At 47.7% G+C, this 24,772-nt stretch overlaps 1 protein-coding gene across 4 annotated transcripts in view; it reads left to right on the forward strand.

Moving 5' to 3' along the window:
• The window catches only part of ARHGEF10L (Rho guanine nucleotide exchange factor 10 like), a 112,843-nt gene extending 88,315 nt beyond the window's left edge, over nt 1-24,528 (forward strand). For all 4 annotated transcript variants that reach the window (XM_083161879.1, XM_083161881.1, XM_083161880.1 and 1 more), the window contains 8 exons: nt 3,054-3,175; nt 7,627-7,713; nt 7,939-8,153; nt 8,813-8,967; nt 9,059-9,201; nt 13,369-13,537; nt 19,458-19,580; nt 21,016-24,528. In XM_083161879.1, coding sequence (XP_083018005.1) covers nt 3,054-3,175; nt 7,627-7,713; nt 7,939-8,153; nt 8,813-8,967; nt 9,059-9,201; nt 13,369-13,537; nt 19,458-19,580; nt 21,016-21,548 — 1,547 coding nt within the window. In that variant the 3' untranslated portion in view covers nt 21,549-24,528. The remainder of the gene's footprint in view (nt 1-3,053; nt 3,176-7,626; nt 7,714-7,938; nt 8,154-8,812; nt 8,968-9,058; nt 9,202-13,368; nt 13,538-19,457; nt 19,581-21,015) is intronic.
• The last annotated feature ends 244 nt before the right edge of the window (nt 24,529-24,772 follow it).

Raw genomic sequence — 24,772 nt, forward strand, 5'->3', positions numbered from 1 at the left:
GAGCCCTAGGCAGCAGCCTCTCCGCTCCCCTTGTCATTGTCCTGTCCCCTGTAAGTGGCTGAGCCCTAGGCAGCGGCCTCCCTGCTCCCCCTGCCATTGTCCTGTACCTGTAAGTGGCTGAGCCCTAGGCAGCAGCCTCCCTGCTCCCTCTGCCATTGTCCTGTACCTGTAAGTGGCTGAGCCCTAGGCAGCAGCCTCTCCGCTCCCCTTGTCATTGTCCTGTCCCCTGTAAGTGGCTGAGCCCTAGGCAGCGGCCTCCCTGCTCCCCCTGCCATTGTCCTGTACCTGTAAGTGGCTGAGCCCTAGGCAGCGGCCTCCCTGCTCCCCCTGCCATTGTCCTGTACCTGTAAGTGGCTGAGCCCTAGGCAGCAGCCTCCCTGCTCCCTCTGCCATTGTCCTGTACCTCTAAGTGGCTGAGCCCTAGGCAGCGGCCTCCCTGCTCCCTCTGCCATTGTCCTGTACCTGTAAGTGGCTGAGCCCTAGGCAGCGGCCTCCCTGCTCCCTCTGCCATTGTCCTGTACCTGTAAGTGGCTGAGCCCTAGGCAGCAGCCTCCCCGCTCCCGATGTAATTATTCTGTACCTGTAAGTGGCTGAGTCCTAGGCAGCGGCCTCCCTGCTTCCCCAGCTTTTGTCCTGTACCTGTAGGTGGCTGAGCCCTAGGCAGCAGCCTCCCCGCTCCCGATGTCATTATTCTGTACCTGTAAGAGGCTGAGCCCTAGGCAGCAGCCTCCCTGCTTCCCCATCTATTGTCCTGTACCTGTAAGTGGCTGAGTCCTAGGCAGCAGCCTCCCCGCTCCCGATGTAATTATTCTGTACCTGTAAGTGGCTGAGTCCTAGGCAGCGGCCTCCCTGCTTCCCCAGCTATTGTCCTGTACCTGTAAGTGGCTGAGCCCTAGGCAGCAGCCTCCCCGCTCCCGATGTCATTATTCTGTACCTGTAAGAGGCTGAGCCCTAGGCAGCAGCCTCCCTGCTTCCCCAGCTATTGTCCTGTACCTGTAAGTGGCTGAGTCCTAGGCAGCAGCCTCCCTGCTCCCGATGTCATTATTCTGTACCTGTAAGTGGCTGAGTCCTAGGCAGCAGCCTCCCTGCTTCCCCAGCTATTGTCCTGTACCTGTAAGTGGCTGAGTCCTAGGCAGCAGCCTCCCTGCTCCCGATGTCATTATTCTGTACCTGTAAGTGGCTGAGTCCTAGGCAGCAGCCTCCCCGCTCCCCCTGCCATTGTCCAGTCCCCTGTAAGTGGCTGAGCCCTAAGCAGAAGCCTCTCCGCTCCCCTTGTCATTGTCCTGTCCCCTGTAAGTGGCTGAGCCCTAGGCAGCGGCCTCCCTGCTCCCCCTGCCATTATCCTGTACCTGTAAGTGGCTGAGCCCTAGGCAGCGGCCTCCCTGCTCCCCCTGCCATTGTCCTGAACCTGTGAGTGGCTGAGCCCTAGGCAGCAGCCTCCCTGCTCCCTCTGCCATTGTCCAGTACCTGTAAGTGGCTGAGCCCTAGGCAGCAGCCTCTCCACTCCCCTTGTCATTGTCCTGTCCCCTGTAAGTGGCTGAGCCCTAGGCAGCGGCCTCCCTGCTCCCCCTGCCATTGTCCTGTACCTGTAAGTGGCTGAGCCCTAGGCAGCGGCCTCCCTGCTACCTCTGCCATTGTCCTGTACCTGTAAGTGGCTGAGCCCTAGGCAGCGGCCTCCCTGCTCCCTCTGCCATTATCCTGTACCTGTAAGTGGCTGAGCCCTAGGCAGCAGCCATCCTGCTCCCTCTGTCATTGTCCTGTACCTGTAAGTGATTGAGCCCTAGGCAGCGGCCTCCCTGCTCCCCCTGCCATTGTCCTGTACCTGTAAGTGGCTGAGCCCTAGGCAGCGGCCTCCCTGTTCCCTCTGTCATTGTCCTGTACCTGGAAGTGGCTGAGCCCTAGGCAGCAGCCTCCCTGCTCCCGATGTCATTATCCTGTACCTGTAATTGGCTGAGCACTAGGCAGCAGCCTCCCCGCTCCCCCTGCCATTATCCTGTACCTGTAAGTGGCTGAGCCCTAGGCAGCAGCCATCCTGCTCCCTCTATCATTATCCTGTACCTGTAAGTGGCTGAGCCCTAGGCAGTGGCCTCCGTTGGCTGATAATACAGATTTTACCCATATTCTTGTTCTATTATTCCACCCTCGTCAGTTGCTCCGGTGCCCGCACTCTGCAGTTGGTGGTATATGGAGGGGTATTAGTAGCAGGGACAGTAGGTCACTGGGTACACCTTGCCTTGGAGTACTAGAGGCAGTTTCTCCAGAAAGACATTTAATAATCTACCTATAACTGCTCAGGAAAGTGACAGGGGCGTAACATGGGCCTGATTCAGACTCGCGCTCTCCCCTTACAGACTCTCACACTCCCAGTGGTCTTTTTTTTTTTCCCGTCATACTGCGTTTTTCTTGGCACTCCCAGGAAACGGCCGGTACCACCCCCCACATGCCCACTTCTGCCAATCACCTTGTGTATGACCAGCAAACAGAACAAGTTGCATACACATGCGCATCGATAATCGGCAGGAATACGCCCAGCTCGCTGGATGAATGTGCTCAGACCTATAAATAGATAAAGAGAACTCGGAATATCACTGTGACAACTGCAAGGTGCGGTGTTTACACCTCGGTCCCTTCCGGTAACGTTTAGAGACCAAAATGTAGTTCGTGATAAAGTCAGATTAGTGAGACGGGAGAATTGGTGCGGTCTGCCGTCTGTGACCATGTGTGGTCGGCTGGAGAATCACAAAGTAGGCCCGTTACCTGGGCAGCACCCGCCATGCCCGTTACCTGGGCAGCACCCGCCATGCCCGTTACCTGGGCAGCACCAGCCAATCCCATTACCTGGGCAGCACCCCGCTTTTATTGCAGGGTAATATTACTTTTTGTGGTGCTGATGTTGGCTTTGCCCCCTGGGTACTGCCCTGTCTGGTGGAGTCAGGATATTCGCTCGGCTCCGGTCTGTGGCCCTGTCGCTCCTCTTAACTCCTTATGCCCCATTTCCCTCCGTGCGCCACCTCCCCAGTGTTACTCACTGCCTGCTTCTTGCCCATCTGCAGGAGAAGAGAACCAGCCTGGTTGGCTGTGCCCGGAAGAGGAGAAGAAGATGAAGATCCCGTTCTGGTCGCCGACGCTGGTGTGCCGACTGCCGGCATTCTCCACTAAAGCCTCAGACTTGCAGGTGAGTTGGCGATGTGGACGGGTGGAAGCTGGGACTGATTGTCATTGGATGTATGAAGGCAGTCTCCTACGGCAACCTATGCCATCAGCCAATCAGCTTCTGCCTCTCTCCCCCCCCCTCCCCAAGCATTCATTTTGATTTGCTCCCAGACCTAGGTCCCAGACAAATGGAGAGTCTCCCGGGGACTGCGGATGGTCCCTTTCAGCCACCTTGTTAGTGACAGACACTGTATAATGTGGGACAGCAGAATTAGGGGGGCCCAGACGTCCCAGGTCTCCCCCATATCTGCTCTGTAGTTGCTCTGACGAGCAGGGCCCTCCTACCTCTCATCGTCACATGCTCTCTCTCTGAATCCCCTGAAGTTAGTACACACATGTCACAGACCCGGCCCAGGATTAGATAAAAGGCTTCAGTCTCCGCCTAGTAAAGGCTGATAAGAGAGGTCTGTGGTCGGATCATTCGGAGTCCATGACAGAATAATTCCGTGGAATCCGAATCTGCAGATTTGCGCAGTTATGTGGAATAAGCCCCAGTGATAACGTACACTGCATGTGACAGCAGCGTGACTCGGGCTGCTCCGGATCAGACTATGAATCAGTCTTTCATCTTCTTAAGAAGGATAAAATTTATGCAAATTGCAATTGGTAGATAGCGGGAGATGTTACATAATGTGCAGTGAGACGGATGGCTGGGGCTCTGCGGAATATCCCCTGCATCAGACTGTACCCCATCTGCAGCAAGACGGCATAAGGTGACAATTTAGTGGCAGCTGCGAAACCCACCTGGCAAAGTGTTACACAGTGCCAGTCCGTATGACATCAGTACAGACCACACCGGGCAGCAGATAATACACTGAGCGAGAGTGGGTGGCAGGCAGACCGGTACCCTTCTCTGGCCATCCAGTGGCGGACTCTGGTGGGGGGGGGGTCAAAACTTTTAAATGTTAAAACATTAAAACATTTGTGTGGTTTGTAAGTCGGTGCTGATATTATTTGCCTTTCATGTCCCCCTCTTGCACTGCCAAGGCTGGTGGAGCAGGGGATTCCATGGACAAGTCTCTCCGCTCTCTTTAGCGCGGTCGCGGCCCAGCTCCCCGTAACTGGTAACAGCTGGAAAGTGACAGGTCATCAGCTCCCAGCGCCTCTCCTGTGGGAATGCCCAGCTCCATGTCTCTGCCGCCACATCACACGCTGCTGTTTACTCTAATTAAAACAAATGTGATTCCTCATCACAATAAGTGCCAGCTTTGCGTCCCGCGCTGCCGTCCCCCGTGCCCACTGGCAATTACAGAGGCCGAGGGCTCCAGCCGTTCTGTGGAGTCAGCGAAGATTGATAACAAAGTTAACTTTTATTTTCTCTTCGCCCCTTGGCAGTCGCTGAAAGGGGCAGCCGGGCCGTTCTGCCGCCGAGGGGCGTAAGCCGCCATTGTCCCGCTGTTACTTTGATCATTTATTTATTCATGGGCGACATATTCTGCAGCTCTGTAGACAGGAAAAATGGGGAAAGGGGGAGGGGATGGGGGCCAGGTGCACAGGACTAATTTGCTAGCAGGTAAGAAGGTTAAACTCCAGTCAACATGTGAGTGAGTAAATTATGTTATAATCTCGTTGTGGAGGTGCTCCCGGGGAGTATGGTAAGTACAATTGGAAACGGGTTGATATTCAAGGGAGAATATCAGGAAAGAAACTCCCGGGTGGGGCACTGCCTTCTATAATATAAACGTATCAGTCTAAAATATCAACTTTATTAATACTAAAATTGATCCTGTTAATGGATCAAGAGACGAACATGAGACGAGGACATACAGATAACATGAATAGAAAAAATTGAGAAAAGATCGTGAAAATATGATATCTGGGTCTGAAAATGGGCTAAATGCCTCTGTTCAATATGGCTGTAATATCAGCGTATTCCTGTAAAGGATTATTTCAGACTAAGCACGTCTTCAATTAACCATATTGGTTATCATAAGCACATATCTAATAAATGCGTAACAAATGGCACACTGTCTGGCAGTACAACTTATTGTTATCTTAATTACTTTCTAATGGTCGAAAACTGTGTATAATCTCACTCTAATTGGACTGCAAGATCCAAGAGAAATTGAGAATTGTGGTGAAGTACCTGGGTTGAAAATGCTCGCCTAGTGGCTGCTGCCTGTGCATATGATGGCAACCGGACAACTGCACAGTTGAGCGGACTCTGCGAGCGTCACAGGTACAGGAGTTAAGACAAAAAGGAGGTTTCTGCTGTCTCCAGGGGTGACCAACCTGGCCCTGTTATACAGTGACAGCGCAGAGTCAGGTAATGGGTCCCCTGGGGATGAGAGAACCCCGACTATGGGAGATGCCAGAAAAGAAGAGCAATTTCACTTTAATCCCAGGTATACGCTACTGTCCAGTGTGTACGCATGTAGACGTAGTGAACAATGGTTGAGCGGTATATCTGGGTAGTGAATTGCAGAAGGAAGCACAGGGTGCACTCTGGTATTGTTCCTAGTGGGTCGCTGCTATACCGTGCAAAGGTAGTAAAAAAGGAGGAGATTTCAGAAAATGCACAATCTGTACTTCACATAAGACTGAATATCTTGCTCTAATTGGCCGCAAGCCCAAGAAAGAAATGGGCTAACAAAAATTTTTTATACAACTCCCAGTCAGATGGATATCTATGATAGAATATACACAATGGTTTAGAATGCAGTCCTGGTCTGTAGTCTTGTGTCGGCACACACTATGTGTCGACCTTACCCAAATACACTATATTCAATGTTGAAATTTTTGATGAATGGAGGGAACAAGTCCCACGTATGTGACAAGGTGAGAATATATATGAAGGAAAGAATCCCCTATAAATACGGAGTAACACTTTAAAACCTAAGGTCAATCAATACATTCAAATATAGCATCAACTGGTATAGGCAGGGTGACAGGGTGGGGTAATTGGAGAGAGAAATCCTCCATGCAATACAGGTTCACAATTTAGTGCATGCAACTCCCAGTCAGATGGATATCTATGGTGGAATATACACTATGGTTTAGAGTGCAGTCCTGGTCTGTAGTCTTGTGTCGGCACACACTATGTGTCGACCTTACCCAAATACACTATATTCAATGTTGAAAATTTTTGATGAGTGGAGGGAACAAGTCCCACGTATGTGACAGGGTGAAAATATATATGAAGGAAAAAATCCCCTATAAATACGGAGTCACACTTTAAAACCTAAGGTCAATCAATACATTCAAATATAGCATCAACTGGTATAGGCAGGGTGGGGTAATTGGAGAGAGAAATCCTCCATGCAATACAGGTTCACAATTTAGTGCATACAACTCCCAATCAGATGGATATCTATGATGGAATATACACAATGGTTTAGATTGCAGTCCTGGTCTGTAGTCTTGTGTCGGCACACACTATGTGTCGACCTTACCCAAATACACTATATTCAATGTTGAAATTTTTTTAAATGGAGGGAACAAGTCCCACGTGTGTGACAGGGTGAAAATATATATATGAAGGAAAGAATCCCCTATAAATACGGAGTCACACTTTAAAACCTAAGGTCAATCAATACATTTAAATATAGCATCAGCTGGTATAGGCAGGGTGACAGGGTGTGGTAATTGGAGAGAGAAATCCTCCATGCAATACAGGTTCACAAATTAGTGCATACAACTCCCAGTCAGATGGATATCTATGATGGAATATACACAATAGTTTAGAATGAAGTCCTGGTCTGTAGTCTTGTGTCGGCACACACTATGTGTCGACCTTACCCAAATACACTATGTTCAATGTTGACATTTTTTAAATGGAGGGAACAAGTCCCACGTATGTGACAGGGTGAAAATATATATGAAGGAAAGAATCCCCTATAAATACGGAGTCACACTTTAAAACCTAAGGTAGATCAATACATTTAAATATGGCATCAACTGGTATAGGCAGGGTGACAGGGTGAGGTAATTGCAGAAAGAAATCCTCCATGCAATACGGGTTCACAATTTAGTGCCTAGGTGAATCAACATGTGATATCAATAAATATAGGTAGGGGGTTGTATTGCCATAACCCTGTAATTCCAACCATTAAAAAGCAGATAATGACAGTATTGCCCTGAGGGCTGTTGGTAACTCACGGACACCGGTTCCCGGGTGCAGCGCTGGGAATATCGCGCTGTCAGGGCAGTAGTAGTAGCCAAGTAGATATGTGTGAAGCGTGCAGGGTCCCGCTTGTACACAGCGGGGTCCTAGGACACCGAGACGTACGTTTCACGTAGGAAGCTTTCTCAATCGGTGTCAGTAGACAGTACAGGCCCATCTGCTCCGCACGAAACGTGCCAGATTAATCCTGGCTACCTACTGTTGCCCCGCCGATCCTGTGCCCTGAGGGCTGTTTGACCGCCCACGCTGTTATTGCCTGGTTCCTACTAACCCGTATTTCTATATTACAGCTGGGGGGAGCCGTTCACACCCCGGTACAGACCTCCCTCCTGGGCTTCTCCTCTGTCAGCACATCGCTTCCTCAGGGATACTTATGGGTAAGTTGATTTGTTGCCGAATCCGCCTGCTGTATACGATGGCGTGCAAAAGTATTCAATCCCCCTTAAAAAGAAAAGTCACACGATGATGCTTGTACAGGTTCATTCCAGGCAGGATTTCTCCATAAAATAAATAAGAAATTGCTGTTCACATTTTAGGGGGTTGAATACTTTTGCAAAACCCTGTATTGTGTCCTAGGACTTCCTGTTCCTCTCTCTCTGCAGGTCGGCGGGGGTCAGGAAGAGGGGGTGGGGCAGATCCAGATATTCTCTTTGAATCACACTACCCCGAGAATGCTGAAAGCCTTTCCGCTGCCGTCGCGGGTCTTGTGCGTGGAAAACGTGATCAGTAAAGTGAGTGAAGAGGGCGGCGAGAGTGAGGAGGACTTCATGTCTGCGCCGGTGCAGCCGTCTGTGTGCGTCGGACTGGAGGATGGGAGGTGAGAGATGTGGTCATCATAGGACCATAAGTATAGATAGTGTCATCTGCCTGCAGTGCCTGGTTACCGGCGCTCCTCACAGCGGCTGTGGGATCAGTGTGCGACCTCTTTATCGCGCACCTTGCTTGGCATCGCTCAAACTGGGGGTTATTCAGATCGCAAATAGAGCGATTATCAGACAACTGCGCATGTATTGCTACAAACTGCAACTGAAAATGTAAACGATTACCAATCACAACCCAGCTACAGTCTGACTGACAGGAAGCCGGTGTTTGGGGGTGGTAACCGTCTCTTTTCTGGGTGCGCCTGTTGGTGACTAAGGGGTTGATCCTATTAGTGCCGAGGGGTGCGAGGTGCCGTTTAAATGCTGAAATCAGCACCCAAATTAAGCAGCTCTTGCACCCTTCGCAGGGCCAAATTTGCTTAAAATTGCTCTCACCCCTATGGAGTTGCGAGCACTTTTAAGAAAATTCGGTCTGCCGCAAAGTACGCCCGGTGCCGTGATGATTCGCAAGTGCGAATCATTCGCACCTAACAGGATCGATCCCTAAGAGAGAATGGGAGCAGTTGGTTTGTGGGGGGCTGCGATGTTCCTTATGGCACGTTATGTATAAAGGTTCCGGCATCAGGACCCCTAACACCCCTCTGTTCTCTGTCAGTATCATGGTGTACAGCAATGTGGACACCGGATCTACCTGTCTGATGGCCCTGAAGAGTCCGGACTCACAACCTGTCCTGTGTCTGCGGCTCAGTCCCAGCCACATGTGTGCGGGGCTGCAAGATGGCACCTTGGCACTGTACCCGCAGAACAAAGGTGAGACGCGCGTGGGTGTGTGTGTGTGTCAGGAGTGTGATGTCAGGCGCTAGATCCGCTGACTTGTCTTCCCTCATTGGTCACTTGCCAGGCGGTCTGTGGGATCCCGAAAACTCCTCCACCGTGCGTGTTGGAACCAGCCCGATACGGGCGTTGTTGGTTCTGGATGACTGTTTATGGGCGAGCTGCCGGAACCGTGTGAACGTGCTGGAGACGGAACCCCTGAAAGTCCAGGTAATATTGGTCATGTGTATGGGAGGCGCTGTGGTAACATTCTGGGGCTCAGTATGCGGCCCGCCACCCGCAGTCCCGTCCCCCAAAGAGAGAGCAAGCATACCTCCCAACATGCCCCTCTCCAGGAGCGACACAATGCTCTGTTCCTGGACTCCCTTCTAAATGTATGATTGGCAGCACCTGGTAATCAAGAGGATTGTCCAGGAGCAGAGCATTGTGTCCCTCCTGGACCTATACCTCCACATGTTGGGAGGTATGGAGCAAGGGATGTTGGGTAAAACAAATGCAAATCCTTGCCCAACTTCTAAGAATCTACATTTTCAGATATAATCCATGAAGGCAAAATACGCTGTTCAGTGTTACCCTGCTGTTACAAAGTTATTACTTCCTCCTTTTGTAACAAACATCTGAGGCTCCTCCCACATCCTTATTTGATTTTGCATAAGTAAAAAAGCTGAGCCTATAGGTACTGGAGTTATTGTCATATGGCCACACCCCTTGGTATAACCCCACCAATCCCCACATTGCTTTTCCGTAGGGTAGCAGTGGCTATACCCAGGGTGATGACTATGGTATTGGCGGGTCCAGCATCTCACAAGCACAGAGCAGGGTATAACCGGCCGTCCGTGCGTGGTGTCTAGGTTGGGGAATTGGTTCTATCGCCGGCACTATGCTTAGTAACAGCCCTGGGAATTGCGCTGTGCGTCACTGAGCTTGGTCATTGCTTAGTGTGGTAATGACATGGTCACACTTTACTGCAGAAACAATTGGAACCAGGATTTAATTATATCTATTGATTAGCTGAGAGATGGAGGTGTTAATTAATTAGTCCTTGCCTGGAATTCTTGATTCTGCACCCCGGGGGGCAGCTGCTTGGTTAGGGGATGATCGTATGGGGAGGAGGGGGGTAAGAGGACCCGTAGCGCTGTATAGAGGGGGGATTTCCCCTCAGCAGCTCTGTATAGTGTGTGAGACTCAGAGTCCTGTGCTTCAGTGTCACTAGGGGGCGCTGCTGAGCATTCTGCCCTCGTGGTCATGGTCTCCTGATGCTGATGACATGAATGTAGGGTTTTATCTCCCGGTGTCTGTACGTCCCAGACCTGGGCTACCGGCGTTGTTATGTATAATAGTTATATCTCCTGGTGTCTGCGGTGGTACGTCCCAGACCTGGGCTACCGGCGTTGTTATGTATAATAGTTATATCTCCTGGTGTCTGCGGTGGTACGTCCCAGACCTGCGCTACCGGCGTTATGTATAATAGTTATGTATAATAGTTATATCTCCTGGTGTCTGCGGTGGTATGTCCCAGACCTGGGCTACCGGCATTGTTATGTATAATAGTTATATCTCCTGGTGTCTGCGGTGGTACGTCCCAGACCTGGGCTACCGGCGTTGTTATGTATAATAGTTATATCTCCTGGTGTCTGCAGTGGTACGTCCCAGACCTGCGCTACTGGCGTTGTTATGTATAATAGTTATATCTCCTGGTGTCTGCGGTGGTACGTCCCAGACCTGGGCTACCGGCGTTATGTATAATAGTTATATCTCCTGGTGTCTGCGGTGGTATGTCCCAGACCTGGGCTACCGGCGTTGTTATGTATAATAGTTATATCTCCTGGTGTCTGCGGTGGTACGTCCCAGACCTGGGCTACCGGCGTTGTTATGTATAATAGTTATATCTCCTGGTGTCTGCGGTGGTACGTCCCAGACCTGGGCTACCGGCGTTGTTATGTATAATAGTTATATCTCCTGGTGTCTGCAGTGGTACGTCCCAGACCTGCGCTACTGGCGCTGTTATGTATAATAGTTATATCTCCTGGTGTCTGCGGTGGTACGTCCCAGACCTGGGCTACCAGCGTTATGTATAATAGTTATATCTCCTGGTGTCTGCGGTGGTACGTCCCAGACCTGGGCTACCGGCGTTGTTATATATAATAGTTATATCTCCTGGTGTCTGCGGTGGTACGTCCCAGACCTGGGCTACCGGCGTTGTTATGTATAATAGTTATATCTCCTGGTGTCTGCAGTGGTACGTCCCAGACCTGCGCTACCGGCGTTATGTATAATAGTTATATCTCCCGGTGTCCGCGGTGGTACGTCCCAGACCTGGGCTACCGGCGTTGTTATGTATAATAGTTATATCTCCTGGTGTCTGCGGTGGTACGTCCCAGACCTGGGCTACCGGCGTTGTTATGTATAATAGTTATATCTCCTGGTGTCTGCGGTGGTACGTCCCAGACCTGGGCTACCGGCGTTGTTATGTATAATAGTTATATCTCCTGGTGTCTGCAGTGGTACGTCCCAGACCTGGGCTGGTTTTGTTATGTATAATAGTTATAGCTCCCGGTGTCTGCGGTGGTACGTCCCAGACCTGGGCTAATGGCATTGTTATGTATAATAGTTATATCTCCTGGTGTCTGCGGTGGTACGTCCCAGACCTGCGCTACTGGCGTTGTTATGTATAATAGTTATATCTCCTGTTGTCTGCGGTGGTACGTCCCAGACCTGGGCTACCGGCGTTGTTATGTATAATAGTTATATCTCCTGGTGTCTGCGGTGGTACGTCCCAGACCTGGGCTACCGGCGTTGTTATGTATAATAGTTATATCTCCTGGTGTCTGCAGTGGTACGTCCCAGACCTGGGCTGGTTTTGTTATGTATAATAGTTATAGCTCCTGGTGTCTGCGGTGGTACGTCCCAGACCTGGAGTACCGGCGTTGCTATGTATAATAGTTATATCTCCCGGTGTATGCAGTGGTACTTCCCAGACCTAGAGTACCGGCGTTGCTATGTATAATAGTTATATCTCCCGGTGTATGCAGTGGTACGTCCCAGACCTGGAGTACCGGCGTTGCTATGTATAATAGTTATATCTCCCGGTGTCTGCGGTGGTACGTCCCGGACCTGGGCTAGCGGCGTTGCTATGTATAATAGTTATTGCTCCCGGTGTCTGCAGTGGTATGTCACAGACCTGGAGTACCGGCGTTGCTATGTATAATAGTTATATCTCCCGGTGTATGCAGTGGTACGTCCCAGACCTGGAGTACCGGCGTTGCTATGTATAATAGTTATATCTCCTGGTGTCTGCGGTGGTACGTCCCGGACCTGGGCTACCGGCGTTGCTATGTATGATAGTTATATCTCCTGGTGTCTGCGGTGGTACGTCCCGGACCTGGAGTACCAGCGTTGCTATGTATAATAGTTATATCTCCTGGTGTCTGCGGTGGTACGTCCCGGACCTGGGCTACCGGCGTTGCTATGTATAATAGTTATATCTCCCGGTGTCTGCGGTGGTACGTCCCAGACCTGGAGTACCGGCGTTGCTATGTATAATAGTTATATCTCCTGGTGTCTGCGGTGGTACGTCCCAGACCTGGAGTACCGGCGTTGCTATGTATAATAGTTATATCTCCCGGTGTATGCAGTGGTACTTCCCAGACCTAGAGTACCGGCGTTGCTATGTATAATAGTTATATCTCCTGGTGTCTGCAGTGGTACTTCCCAGACCTAGAGTACCGGTGTTGCTATGTATAATAGTTATATCTCCCGGTGTATGCAGTGGTACGTCCCAGACCTGGAGTACCGGCGTTGCTATGTATAATAGTTATATCTCCCGGTGTCTGCGGTGGTACGTCCCGGACCTGGGCTAGCGGCGTTGCTATGTATATTAGTTGTAGCTCCTGATGTCTGCAGTGGTATGTCCCAGACCTGGAGTACCGGCATTGCTATGTATATTAGTTATAGCTCCCGGTGTCTGCGGTGGTACACCCCCAGACCTGGAGTACCGGCGTTGCTATGTATAATAGTTATATCTCCCGGTGTCTGCAGTGGTATGTCCCAGACCTGGAGTACCGGCATTGCTATGTATATTAGTTATAGCTCCCGGTGTCTGCGGTGGTACGTCCCAGACCTGGAGTACCGGCATTGCTATGTATAATAGTTATATCTCCCGGTGTCTGCAGTGGTAAGTCCCAGACCTGGAGTACCGGCATTGCTATGTATAATAGTTATATCTCCTGGCTGGCTGCAGTGGTATGTCCCAGACCTGGAGTACCGGCATTGCTATGTATAATAGTTATATCTCCTGGCTGGCTGTCTATTTTTATCTATCTTTATTCTCCACCATTTTGTTCACTCCTCTCATCCCTTTGTAACTACTCCCCACAGAGTTTTGAGGCCCTGCAAGATGAGGGGGTGAGTGTTACTCACATGATCCGAGCTGGCGGAGGGGTGTGGATGGCGTTCTCTGAGGGATCCTCCATTCGGCTTTTCCATACAGAGACTCTGGAACTACTGCAAGAAATCAATATCGCCACCCGTACTCTGTTACTTCCAGGTAATGCTCCATAAGTACTCGCTCATACTGACATGTAATAGTATATTAATACTCAATGTTACTGACAGGCAATACTCCATTAGTACTCGCTCATACTGACATGTAATAGTATATTAATACCCAATGTTACTGACAGGTAATACTCCATTAGTACTCGCTCATACTGACATGTGATAGTATATTAATACCCAATGTTACTTCCAGGTAATGCTCCATAAGTACTCGCTCATACTGACATGTGATAGTATATTAATACTCAATGTTACTGACAGGTAATACCCCATTAGTACTCGCTCATACTGACATGTAATAGTATATTAATACCCAATGTTACTTCCAGGTAATACCCCATTAGTACTCGCTCATACTGACATGTAGTAGTATATTAATACTCAATGTTACGGACAGGCAATACTCCATTAGTACTCGCTCATACTGACATGTATCAGTATATTAATACCCAATGTTACTGACAGGCAATACTCCATTAGTACTCGCTCATACTGACATGTAATAGTATATTAATACCCAATGTTACTGACAGGCAATACTCCATTAGTACTCGCTCATACTGACATGTAATAGTATATTAATACCCTATGTTACTCACAGGTAATACTCCATTAGTACTCGCTCATACTGACATGTAATAGTATATTAATACCCAATGTTACTGACAGGTAATGCTCCATTAGTACTCGCTCATACTGACATGTAATAGTATATTAATACCCAATGTTACTCACAGGTAATACTCCATTAGTACTCGCTCATACTGACATGTAATAGTATATAAATAAGTACTCTTTACCTAGAACGGCGCCCGCGATTGGCATTGCGGGCGTCTGGGGTAAAAAATCGCGGGCATCGCGCCCATCGCATGCACATAAAAAACGGGTGCGACGCGATGCCCGCGATTTTCCCATAGGGATCAATGTTAAAAGTGAGATTGGACGCGATTTTAGTGTTAAATGCCTCAATGCCCGCGATTTTTACATAGGAAACAATGTTAAATGGGCCACAGAGCCCTAATAGTCCCCCTGAAGTCTTAAATGGCCCCCACAATTTTTAACGCCACCCCACGATCAACGTGAACCCGAAGCGTGGCGAGCGCAGCGGTACGCGTCCTCAGACCTTTTCATACCCCCACTATCCACGTCGGCGTGGAGTCGAGAACAGAATAGTGTGGCGAGCGCAGCGAGCCACCGAGCCCGAAGCGTGGCGAGCGGACGCGGATACCTGTGAAGCCCGCGAAGGGACGCGTTTACCTGTGAAGGTATCCGCGTCCCCTCGCGGGGCTCGCTGTGCTCGCCACGCTTCGGACTATTCTATTTTCAACTCCACGCCGACGTGGATAGTGGGGGTATGAAAAGGTCGGAGGACGCGTACCGCCGCCCCTCGCGGGCTCGCTACACTCGCCACGCTTCGGGTTGACGTTGATCGTGGGGTGGCGTTAAAAATTGTGGGGGCCATTTCAGACTTTAGGGTGACTATTTGGGCTCTGTGGCCCATTTAACATTGTTTCCTATGGAAAAATCGCGGGCATTGAACACTAAAATCGCGTCCAATCTCACTTTTAACATTGATCCCTATGGGAAATCGCGGGCATCGCATCGCACCCGATTTTTAGTGCATACGATGGTCGCGATGGGCGCCGTTCTAGGTAAAGAGTACCTATTAATACTCAATGTTACTGACCGGCAATACTCAATTAGTACTCGCTCATACTGACATGTAATAGTATATTAATACCCAATGTTACTGACAGGTAATACTCCATTAGTACTCGCTCATACTGACATGTAATAGTATATTAATTCCCAATGTTACTGACTGGTAATGCTCCATTAGTACTCGCTCATACTGACATGTAATAGTATATTAATACTCTGTTACTGACAGGCAATACTCCATTAGTACTCGCTCATACTGACATGTAATAGTATATTAATACCCAATGGTACTGACAGGTAATACTCCATTAGTACTCGCTCATACTGACATGTAATAGTATATTAATACCCAATGTTACTGACAGTTAATACCCCATTAGTACTCGCTCATACTGACATGTAATAGTATATTAATACCCAATGTTACTGACAGGTAATGCTCCATAAGTACTCGCTCATACTGACATGTAATAGTATATTAATACCCAATGTTACTGACAGGTAATACCCCATTAGTACTCGTTCATACTGACATGTAATAGTATATTAATACCCAATGTTACTGACAGGTAATACCCCATTAGTACTCGCTCATACTGACATGTAATAGTATATTAATACTCAATGTTACTTCCAGGTAATACCCCATTAGTACTCGCTCATACTGACATGTAATAGTATATTAATACCCAATGTTACTGACAGGTAATGCTCCATTAGTATTTGCTCATACTGACATGTAATAGTATAATAATACCCAATGTTACTGACAGTTAATACCCCATTAGTACTCGCTCATACTGACATGTAATAGTATATTAATACCCAATGTTACTGACAGGTAATACTTCATTAGTACTCGCTCATGCTGACATGTAATAGTATATGCTCAATGTTACTTCCAGGTAATACCCCATTAGTACTCGCTCATACTGACATGTAATAGTATATTAATACCCAATGTTACTGACAGGTAATGCTCCATTAGTACTCACTCATACTGACATATCATAGTATATTAATACTCAATGTTACTTCCAGGTAATACCCTATTACCCAGGTAATACTCGCTCATACTGACATGTAATAGTATATTAATACCCAATGTTACTGACAGGTGATACTCCATTAGTACTCGCTCATACTGACATGTAATAGTATATTAATACTCAATGTTACTTTCAGGTAATACTCCATTAGTACTCGCTCATACTGACATGTAATAGTATATTAATACCCAATGTTACTTCCAGGTAATACCCCATTAGTACTCGCTCATACTGACATGTAGTAGTATATTAATACCCAATGGTACTGACAGGTAATACTCCATTAGTACTCGCTCATACTGACATGTAATAGTATATTAATACTCAATGTTACGGACAGGTAATGCTCCATTAGTACTCGTTCATACTGACATGTAATAGTATATTAATACTCAATGTTACTGACAGGTAATACCCGATTAGTACTCGCTCATACTGACATGTAATAGTATATTAATACCCAATGTTACTGACAGGTAATACCCGATTAGTACTCGCTCATACTGACATGTAATAGTATATTAATACTCAATGTTACTTCCAGGTAATACTCCATTAGTACTCGCTCATACTGACATGTAATAGTATATTAATACCCAATGTTACTTCCAGGTAATACCCCATTAGTACTCGCTTATACTGACATGTAATAGTATATTAATACCCAATGTTACTGACAGGTAATACTCCATTAGTACTCGCTCATACTGACATGTAATAGTATATTAATACTCAATGTTACGGACAGGTAATGCTCCATTAGTACTCGTTCATACTGACATGTAATAGCATGGGTCTTCAAACTGTGGCCCTCCAGATGATGTAAAACTACAAATCCCAGCATGCCTTGCCACAGTTTTAACACCCCTTTATAGCAAAACTGTGGCAAGGCATGCTGGGATTTGTAGTTTCACAACATCTGGAGGGCCGCAGTTTGAAGACCCATGTGTAGTAGTATATTAATACTCAATGTTACTGACAGATAATACCCGATTAGTACTTGCTAATACTGACATGTAATAGTATATTAATACCCAATGTTACTGACAGGTAATACTACATTAGTACTCGCTCATACTGACATGTAATGGTATATTAATACTCAATGTTACGGACAGGTAATGCTCCATTAGTACTCGTTGATACTGACATGTAATAGTATATTAATACTCAATGTTACTGACAGGTAATACCCCATTAGTACTCGCTCATACTGACATGTAATAGTATATTAATACTCAATGTTGCTGACAGGTAATACCCTATAAGTACTCGCTCATACTGACATGTAATAGTATATTAATACTCAATGGGGTTTATTCTAGTTCATTCTTTCTGACAAAATCCTTCTTAGATGGACAAAACCATGTGCACTGCAGGGGGGCAGATGTAACATGTGCAGAGAGAATTAGATTTGGGTGAGTTTTTTGTTTCTGTGCAGGGAAAATACTGACTGCTTTATTTTACACTGCAATATAGATCTTACTTTGAAGAAAAACCCCACCCAAATCTAATTCTCTCTGCACATGTTACATCTGCCCCACCTGCAGTGCACATGGTTTTGTCCATCTAAGAAGGAATTTGTCAGAAAGAATGAACTAGAATAACCCCCAATGTTACGGACAGGTAATGCTCCATTAGTACTCGTTCATACTGACATGTAGTAGTATATTAATACCCAATGTTACTGACAGGTAATACCCCATTAGTACTCGCTCATACTGACATGTAATAGTATATTAATACTCAGTGTTACTGACAGGTAATACCCCATTAGTACTCACTCATACTGACATGTAATAGTATATTAATACTCAATGTTACTTCCAGGTAATGCTCCATTAGTACTTGCTCATTCTGACATGTAATAGTATATTAATACTCAATGTTACTTCCAGGTAATACTCCATTAGTACTCGCTCATTCTGACATGTAATAGTATATTAATACTCAATGTTACTTCCAGGTAATGCTCCATTAGTACTCGCTCATACTGACATGTAATAGTATATTAATACTCAATTTTACTTCCAGGTAATGCTCAATTAGTACTCGCTCACACTGACATGTAAAATCCAGGTACACACTAAGCAATATGTGTACCTAGTGTTGTTGGGAATGGTGGGTACCCGGATTTTAGTCTCTGTGTAGCTCTCGGCACCAGTGCTAGAGGGTGTTAATACTTGTTATATAGTCTCTGTGTAGTTCCCGGCACCAATACTAGGGGATGTGAACACTTGTTATATAGTCTCTGTGTAGTTCCCGGCACCAATACTAGGGGATGTGAACACTTGTTATATAGTATCTGTGTAGTTCCCGGCACCAATGCTAGGGGGTGTGAATACTTGTTATATAGTCTCTGTGTAGTTCCCGGCACCAATGCTAGGGGGTGTGAATACTTGTTATATAGTCTCTGTGTAGTTCCCGGCACTAATGCTATGGGATGTGAATACTTGTTATATAGTCTCTGTGTAGCTCTCGGCACCAATGCTATGGGATGTGAATACTTGTTATATAGTATCTGTGTAGTTCCTGGCACCAGTGCTAGGGGGTGTGAATACTTGTTATATAGTATCTGTGTAGTTCCCGGCACCAATGCTAGTGGGTGTGAATACTTGTTATATAGTCTGCGTGTAGTTCCCGGCACCAATGCTGGGGGATGTGAATACTTGTTGTATAGTCTCTGTGTAGTTCCCGGCACCAATGCTATGGTATGTGAATACTTGTTATATAGTATCTGTGTAGTTCCCGGCACCAATGCTGGGGGATGTGAATACTTGTTGTATAGTCTCTGTGTAGTTCCCCAGAAGATGCCACCTCCTGGCATTACGCTGATGTGCCTAGATCATTAGGTAAGTTATTATTAGGTGACGTCTGTCCTGGGGTGTACTGCGGCTGGATGGACGGGGTAGTGATGGGCTCGGTAATGGTATAGTACAGATTCCTGGCTCCCGCCTCATGATAATCAGTGAACATTAGGAGTAAACCAAGCTGACACTCTCAACATGCTAAGCTCTGGCCGGGAACAAGCATCTTTTTTGGTCTGATCTCTGGAGACTGCAAATCATAAGAGGCCTGCAGGGGGCAGCACCCACCCATGTGCCTGTATCGGTGTACAGTGGATGTGTCTCTGTGTTGTATGTAGTGTGTAACGTCATACAATGTAGTGACCACCCCTCGGGTGTCTTCCTTCCACAGGGCAGAAGAATCCGCGTGTAACAGCGCTGCTGATCTGCCAGGGCTTGCTGTGGGTGGGCACACACCTGGGCATCCTAATCACATTACCTGTTCCAAAGCTGGAGGGGATCCCCAAAATCACAGGTAGGAGTAATTGTTAATATGGAAATTAAAACACTTGCTGCATAAACCACTCACTGTACAGTGCTACCAGTGCTTGGCCATTGCTGTACAGTGCTTCCAGTGCACAGCCATCGCTGTACAGTGCTTCCAGTGCGCGATTGTAGCTGTATAGTTCTACTGGTGCGCGGCTGTCAATGTACAATGCTGCCGGTGCGCGGCTGTCATTGTACAGTGCTACCGGTGCACGGCTGTCATTGTACAGTGCCACCAGTGTGTGGCTGTCATTGTACAGTGCTACCGGTATGCGGCTGTTACTGTACATTGCTACTGGTGCGTGGCTGTTACTGTACAGTGCTACCGGTATGTGGCGGTCACTGTACAGTGCTACCAGTGCGCATCTGTCACTGTAAATTGCTGCCGGTGCACATCTGTCACTGTACATTGCTGCTGGTGCGCGGCTGTCACTGTACAGTGCTACCAGTGCGCGGCTGTCACTGTACAGTGCTACCAGTGCGCGGCTGTCACTGTACAGTGCTACCGGTGCGTGGCTGTCACTGTACAGTGCTACCGGTGCGTGGCTGTCACTGTACAGTGCTACCGGTGCGCGGCTGTCACTGTACAGTGCTACCAGTGTGCGGCTGTCACTGCACATTGCATCCTGTTTGACTAATGTATATTTAGGGGGCAGTACCCTGCTGGTATATATCTGCAGTATGTGGGGGCAGTCACCCCATACAGTAATTAGCTCTGATAGGTATGAAACCCATGACTCCATGTTGTGTAAGCAATGCTGACCCCTGTGCATCATATGCTATGTGTGTCTTCAATGTAGTTCTGCATTGTTCCTCGGTGCTCTCTGTGGGTACTGAGAGGGGGGTGTTTCCTGGGTCCTAAGCCTGCCTTATGGGCTTGGCATTGGTGGATGGGCCACGGGCAGTGACCGAAGCTCTTGCCCCATCCGCTATAGGGACTGGAAAAGAACGGGACTGTCAGGACCAAGGACTTATTAATTAGAACAAAGGCTACGTGTTTTCCCAGAATTCCCATCTGCTAGGTACTGGCGCACCAATTCCGCATGCGCGGCTTAGAACCTGACAGGCATTATATATATATATATATATATATATATATATATATATATATATATATATATATATATATATATATATTGCTGCGCTGAGTCCGGCACTCCCTGTTCTGTGCGGTATGTATATATATATATATATATATATATATATATATATATATATATATATAGTATGGGCACATAGTAATAACCATGTGTGTAGGAGGCTGCTGCAATGAACATGTCCTGTCTATATGAATTGCTGCCAGCCCTCCTAATGCTGATCACCTGAAAGCTCCTCCACGTTACAGGGAAATCCTGAAGAGATGTTGGCATGGACTTCCTGTACCTCTCATACTCACTTCCTTTTATCTCTGTCTAATCCCATAGGCAAAGGAATGGTCTCCCTAAATGGACATTGTGGGCCAGTGCAGTTCCTCAACGTTGCCTGCAGTACAATGGCCCCAGAAGCTCTTAGGACAGAGAAGGGGTCATCAGAAGACGTTCGGGAAAGTGAGGGTGCAGCGGCAGCAAAGGAGAACCCAAACCGCCTATCCCAAGAACCCCCTTCTGAGAACCTGCCTCCATCACGGCTGAAAGGGATTCTTCTCCAGTACAGACTACGCGGAACATCTCACCTCCCCGGCCACCACCTCTCCGCCAAAGAGGGCTCCAGAGCGGACATGGGCAGTCTGGAGACCACCGAGGAGGATGGTTCTATATATGAGATGACTGACGATCCTGACGTGTGGTTTAGATGCCGACCTTGTGCCAGAGACTCTCATCATAAAGAGATCACCTCAGTGGTTATAATATCAGGAGGACCTGGCTATCGGAACTTTAATCCTTCCACCAGCGGTGTCCAGCCCGGAATAGACACAGACAGCACATTACTGATCTGGCAGCTGCCTCTTATCCTATAGCATTTGGTGTTTTTATGTCAGTCCGTGGTGACAACAGGAACAGAGTCTTCCCTTTGCGGTTATGTTGTGTTATTAGGCTCTCTGGAATGTTTACGGCCATCGCCAGCTGCTCCGTACTTCCCCTTGGTAGGAGACGATAACCTCAGGTGAAGACTGAGCTGCAACCAAGCTTTGTCCTCCAGGAATTTGTAGTTCTCTAGGTACTGTAGGATGGGGAGAAGGACCGTATTTATAGCTGGTAACTTATTTCTGTATTTCAGTGGGAGACCGTAGTTGGCCGTATAACCGGGTGGTCTTTGTGTACCCTCTATCTACTCTACACAATGCTTGTGAATAGCGTCCTGTAGGGGTCGTGGACAGAAGTTTCCTCACTGATATCATATACCTCAGCATAGGTCAACCCACTGCGCCATTATTACCGCGTTTGCACTGAAGAACATAAATAGACTTTCATGCCAGTAGGATCAAAGTACGTTGGCCAGATGGTGTGATGATTGGGGACCACACATTGTCCATTATACACCAAAAATGTTCTCCTCGTAGGTACACTGCGCGACTGTAACCCCTTCCCATTGGTCAGCCGCGCTCATTAGCAAGGTACACTGGCCAAGCCTATCTTGTAATCACCTCATTAACCAATCCACTTGCCGTAAAGTCTGCCATTGGCTCATTTAGACACAAGAGTGACCCCTTTTACTCTTAAACCATGTTAATAAAAATACCCCTCTTGGGACACTACCACATAGATATTTGCAGTGCGGCATCTTGAGCACGTGTTTCGCCTCACCGCGGTGATTCACCTCCAGGTCAGAGACTCCTCTTCTCCTTACACCCAGATATGATTGCTACCAGGTCCGGATTACCAGGTTATAATGATATACTTTTCTTTAGATAGTGTAGAATTCTATCTTATATTATATATTATAGCAAGTGTATCCAATCCTGTGCATACCGTATTACTGAAGTTGCTGGGTCCTGCTGGCCAATGGGAGGCTTTGTAACCACATCCCTCCGCTACCAGCCTGTCTGTGCTGAATATTGCAGACTTCTCGGCTATATACCCCTCCACACGCCCAAAAATAATTCACTGAGATCCACCGCCATCGGACATGCTGGTAATAATATATCTATGGTGATGGAATGGTTATCGGCCCGTGTAAGCTGCCTTCTGACACGCTAATCGGTGCCAGATGCACAGCGAGAGGTCATGTACGATATGTGGACATGTAAGTGTCCAATCAGTGGGTCCTTAGATCTGTGGCCAGCGTAAGTGCCTTATTATCTACCACGGAGGTCGCAGTGTTATAAGCCTATAGTGTCCTTAGGATGTGCACTGGTGCAGTGCCAAAATAATGCATGTCCGTATACAGTGCCATATGCAGTGCCGTATGCAGTGTCTCGTCTGCAAGGCAGAACATTCGCCCCTAGAACTCGCCACTGCCGCAGGTTTATGGCATCCGGGGACAGGGCATGCGCTAAAGCGGGTATAGCCTGTACGGGGAGTATAGTGGTGGCAGCAGGGAACGGGTTAGCTGTGTGATGAGGGCACAATGTGGCACAGCGGGTGGGCTCAGGGAAGATAGAGAGAGACATAATTAGCAGCTTGGCTGCAGATGTGCTTGTACATAGCAGCTGTTCCCAATTATGTACATATGTGCGTGTAAATATATAGATTTCTATGTGTATAAATGGTGTATATATATCTCTAGTGCATGCATAAATTATACAGCTACACACAAGCTTCACATCTGTGAGACAGAGCAATCATAGCAGCCACCTAGGGCCGAGCGCACCGGGCCCCGGACATGTCAGCTGCAGCTGCGACCTCAGGTACGGCCGCCATTCTCCAGCACGCCTGCACCGGCGCCTCTGCGGTAACAGTGACTATATACAGAGACCTAGGAGTGAGCCCCCCCAGCCCGGATCCTGGCCCTGTCCCACAATACTACCCTGTTCTGACACCACTGGTGCCACTGATCAGCTCCTTCCCCAAACCCCAGCCCGACCCCTCCTATCCTGGGCATCTGATCGGGGGTGTGGGTTGTTAGGTCTACAACAACTAGGGCGACAAGCATTGGGTCGACACCACTAGGTCGACAGGCAGCAAGGTCAACATGGGTCTAGGTCGACAGGACATTAGGTCGACACAAGCATTAGGTCAACATGGGCAAGGTCGACAGTCAAAAGGTCGAAGGGGTTTTTCACTTTTTTCGACATGGACACAGTTTGAAGTGCACCGCATCGCTCGCTACGCTCTGCACACTATTTTAGTCTACCACCACGCCCTAGTGGATGGTACGGCATAAAATACCGCCTGTCGGCACATGTCGGCTCAAAAAAAAAGTGAAAAACCCCACGTCAACCTTTTGAATGCTTTAGTCGACCTAATGACCTGTGGACCTAGAACCATGTCGACCTAAACCCATGTCGATCTTGTTGCCTGTCGACCTAGTGGTGTAGACCCAATGCTTGTCGACCTAGTTAATGTAGACCTAATGACCGTATCCCTGATCGGATGGTGATCACCCGTTTGCACTATTACCCCGGAGGAACGGCGTATGTGCACTATTATTACCCTGGAGGAACGGCGTTTGTGCACTATTATTACCCTGGAGGAACGGCGTTTGTGCACTATTATTACCCCGGAGGAACGGCGTTTGTGCACTTTTATTACCCTGGAGGAACGGCGTATGTGCACTATTATTACCCTGGAGGAACGGCGTTTGTGCACTATTATTACCCTGGAGGAACGGCGTTTGTGCACTATTATTACCCTGGAGGAACGGCGTTTGTGCACTATTGGATCACAAAGGAATTCTAATGCTATCTATGGACTTTAGTGTGTTATGTGCTCTTCTAGATTGTAAGCTCTTCTGGGCAAGGTCCTGTACATCTCTGGTATTGATCTGTCTCTGCCTATTTATATGCCTTGGTTTTCTATTTACAACCTGCAGAATATTAATAAATGAAAGAATAGCCATTTGGTTTATTTTGGTATAAAATGCATCATTTCCATAAAACCACCACACCGGTCATTTACATAGCGCCGACATATTCCGCAGCGTTGTACAGAGCACACAGTCCATCCTTGTATTACCATTGCTGCATTTTGGGGCCGTGTCCGACCTTTGGGGTGGGGGTGGGGGGTAGTTTCTGTTGGTCGTGGATCAATGCATTAAGAGTGTTTAGGGTGACAGGCACTAGGTTGACGCGGAAAACGGTTG

Source organism: Crinia signifera, chromosome 19 (genome assembly GCF_055691185.1).
Source record: "Crinia signifera chromosome 19, ASM5569118v1, whole genome shotgun sequence".
Taxonomy (NCBI): Eukaryota; Metazoa; Chordata; class Amphibia; order Anura; family Myobatrachidae; genus Crinia; species Crinia signifera.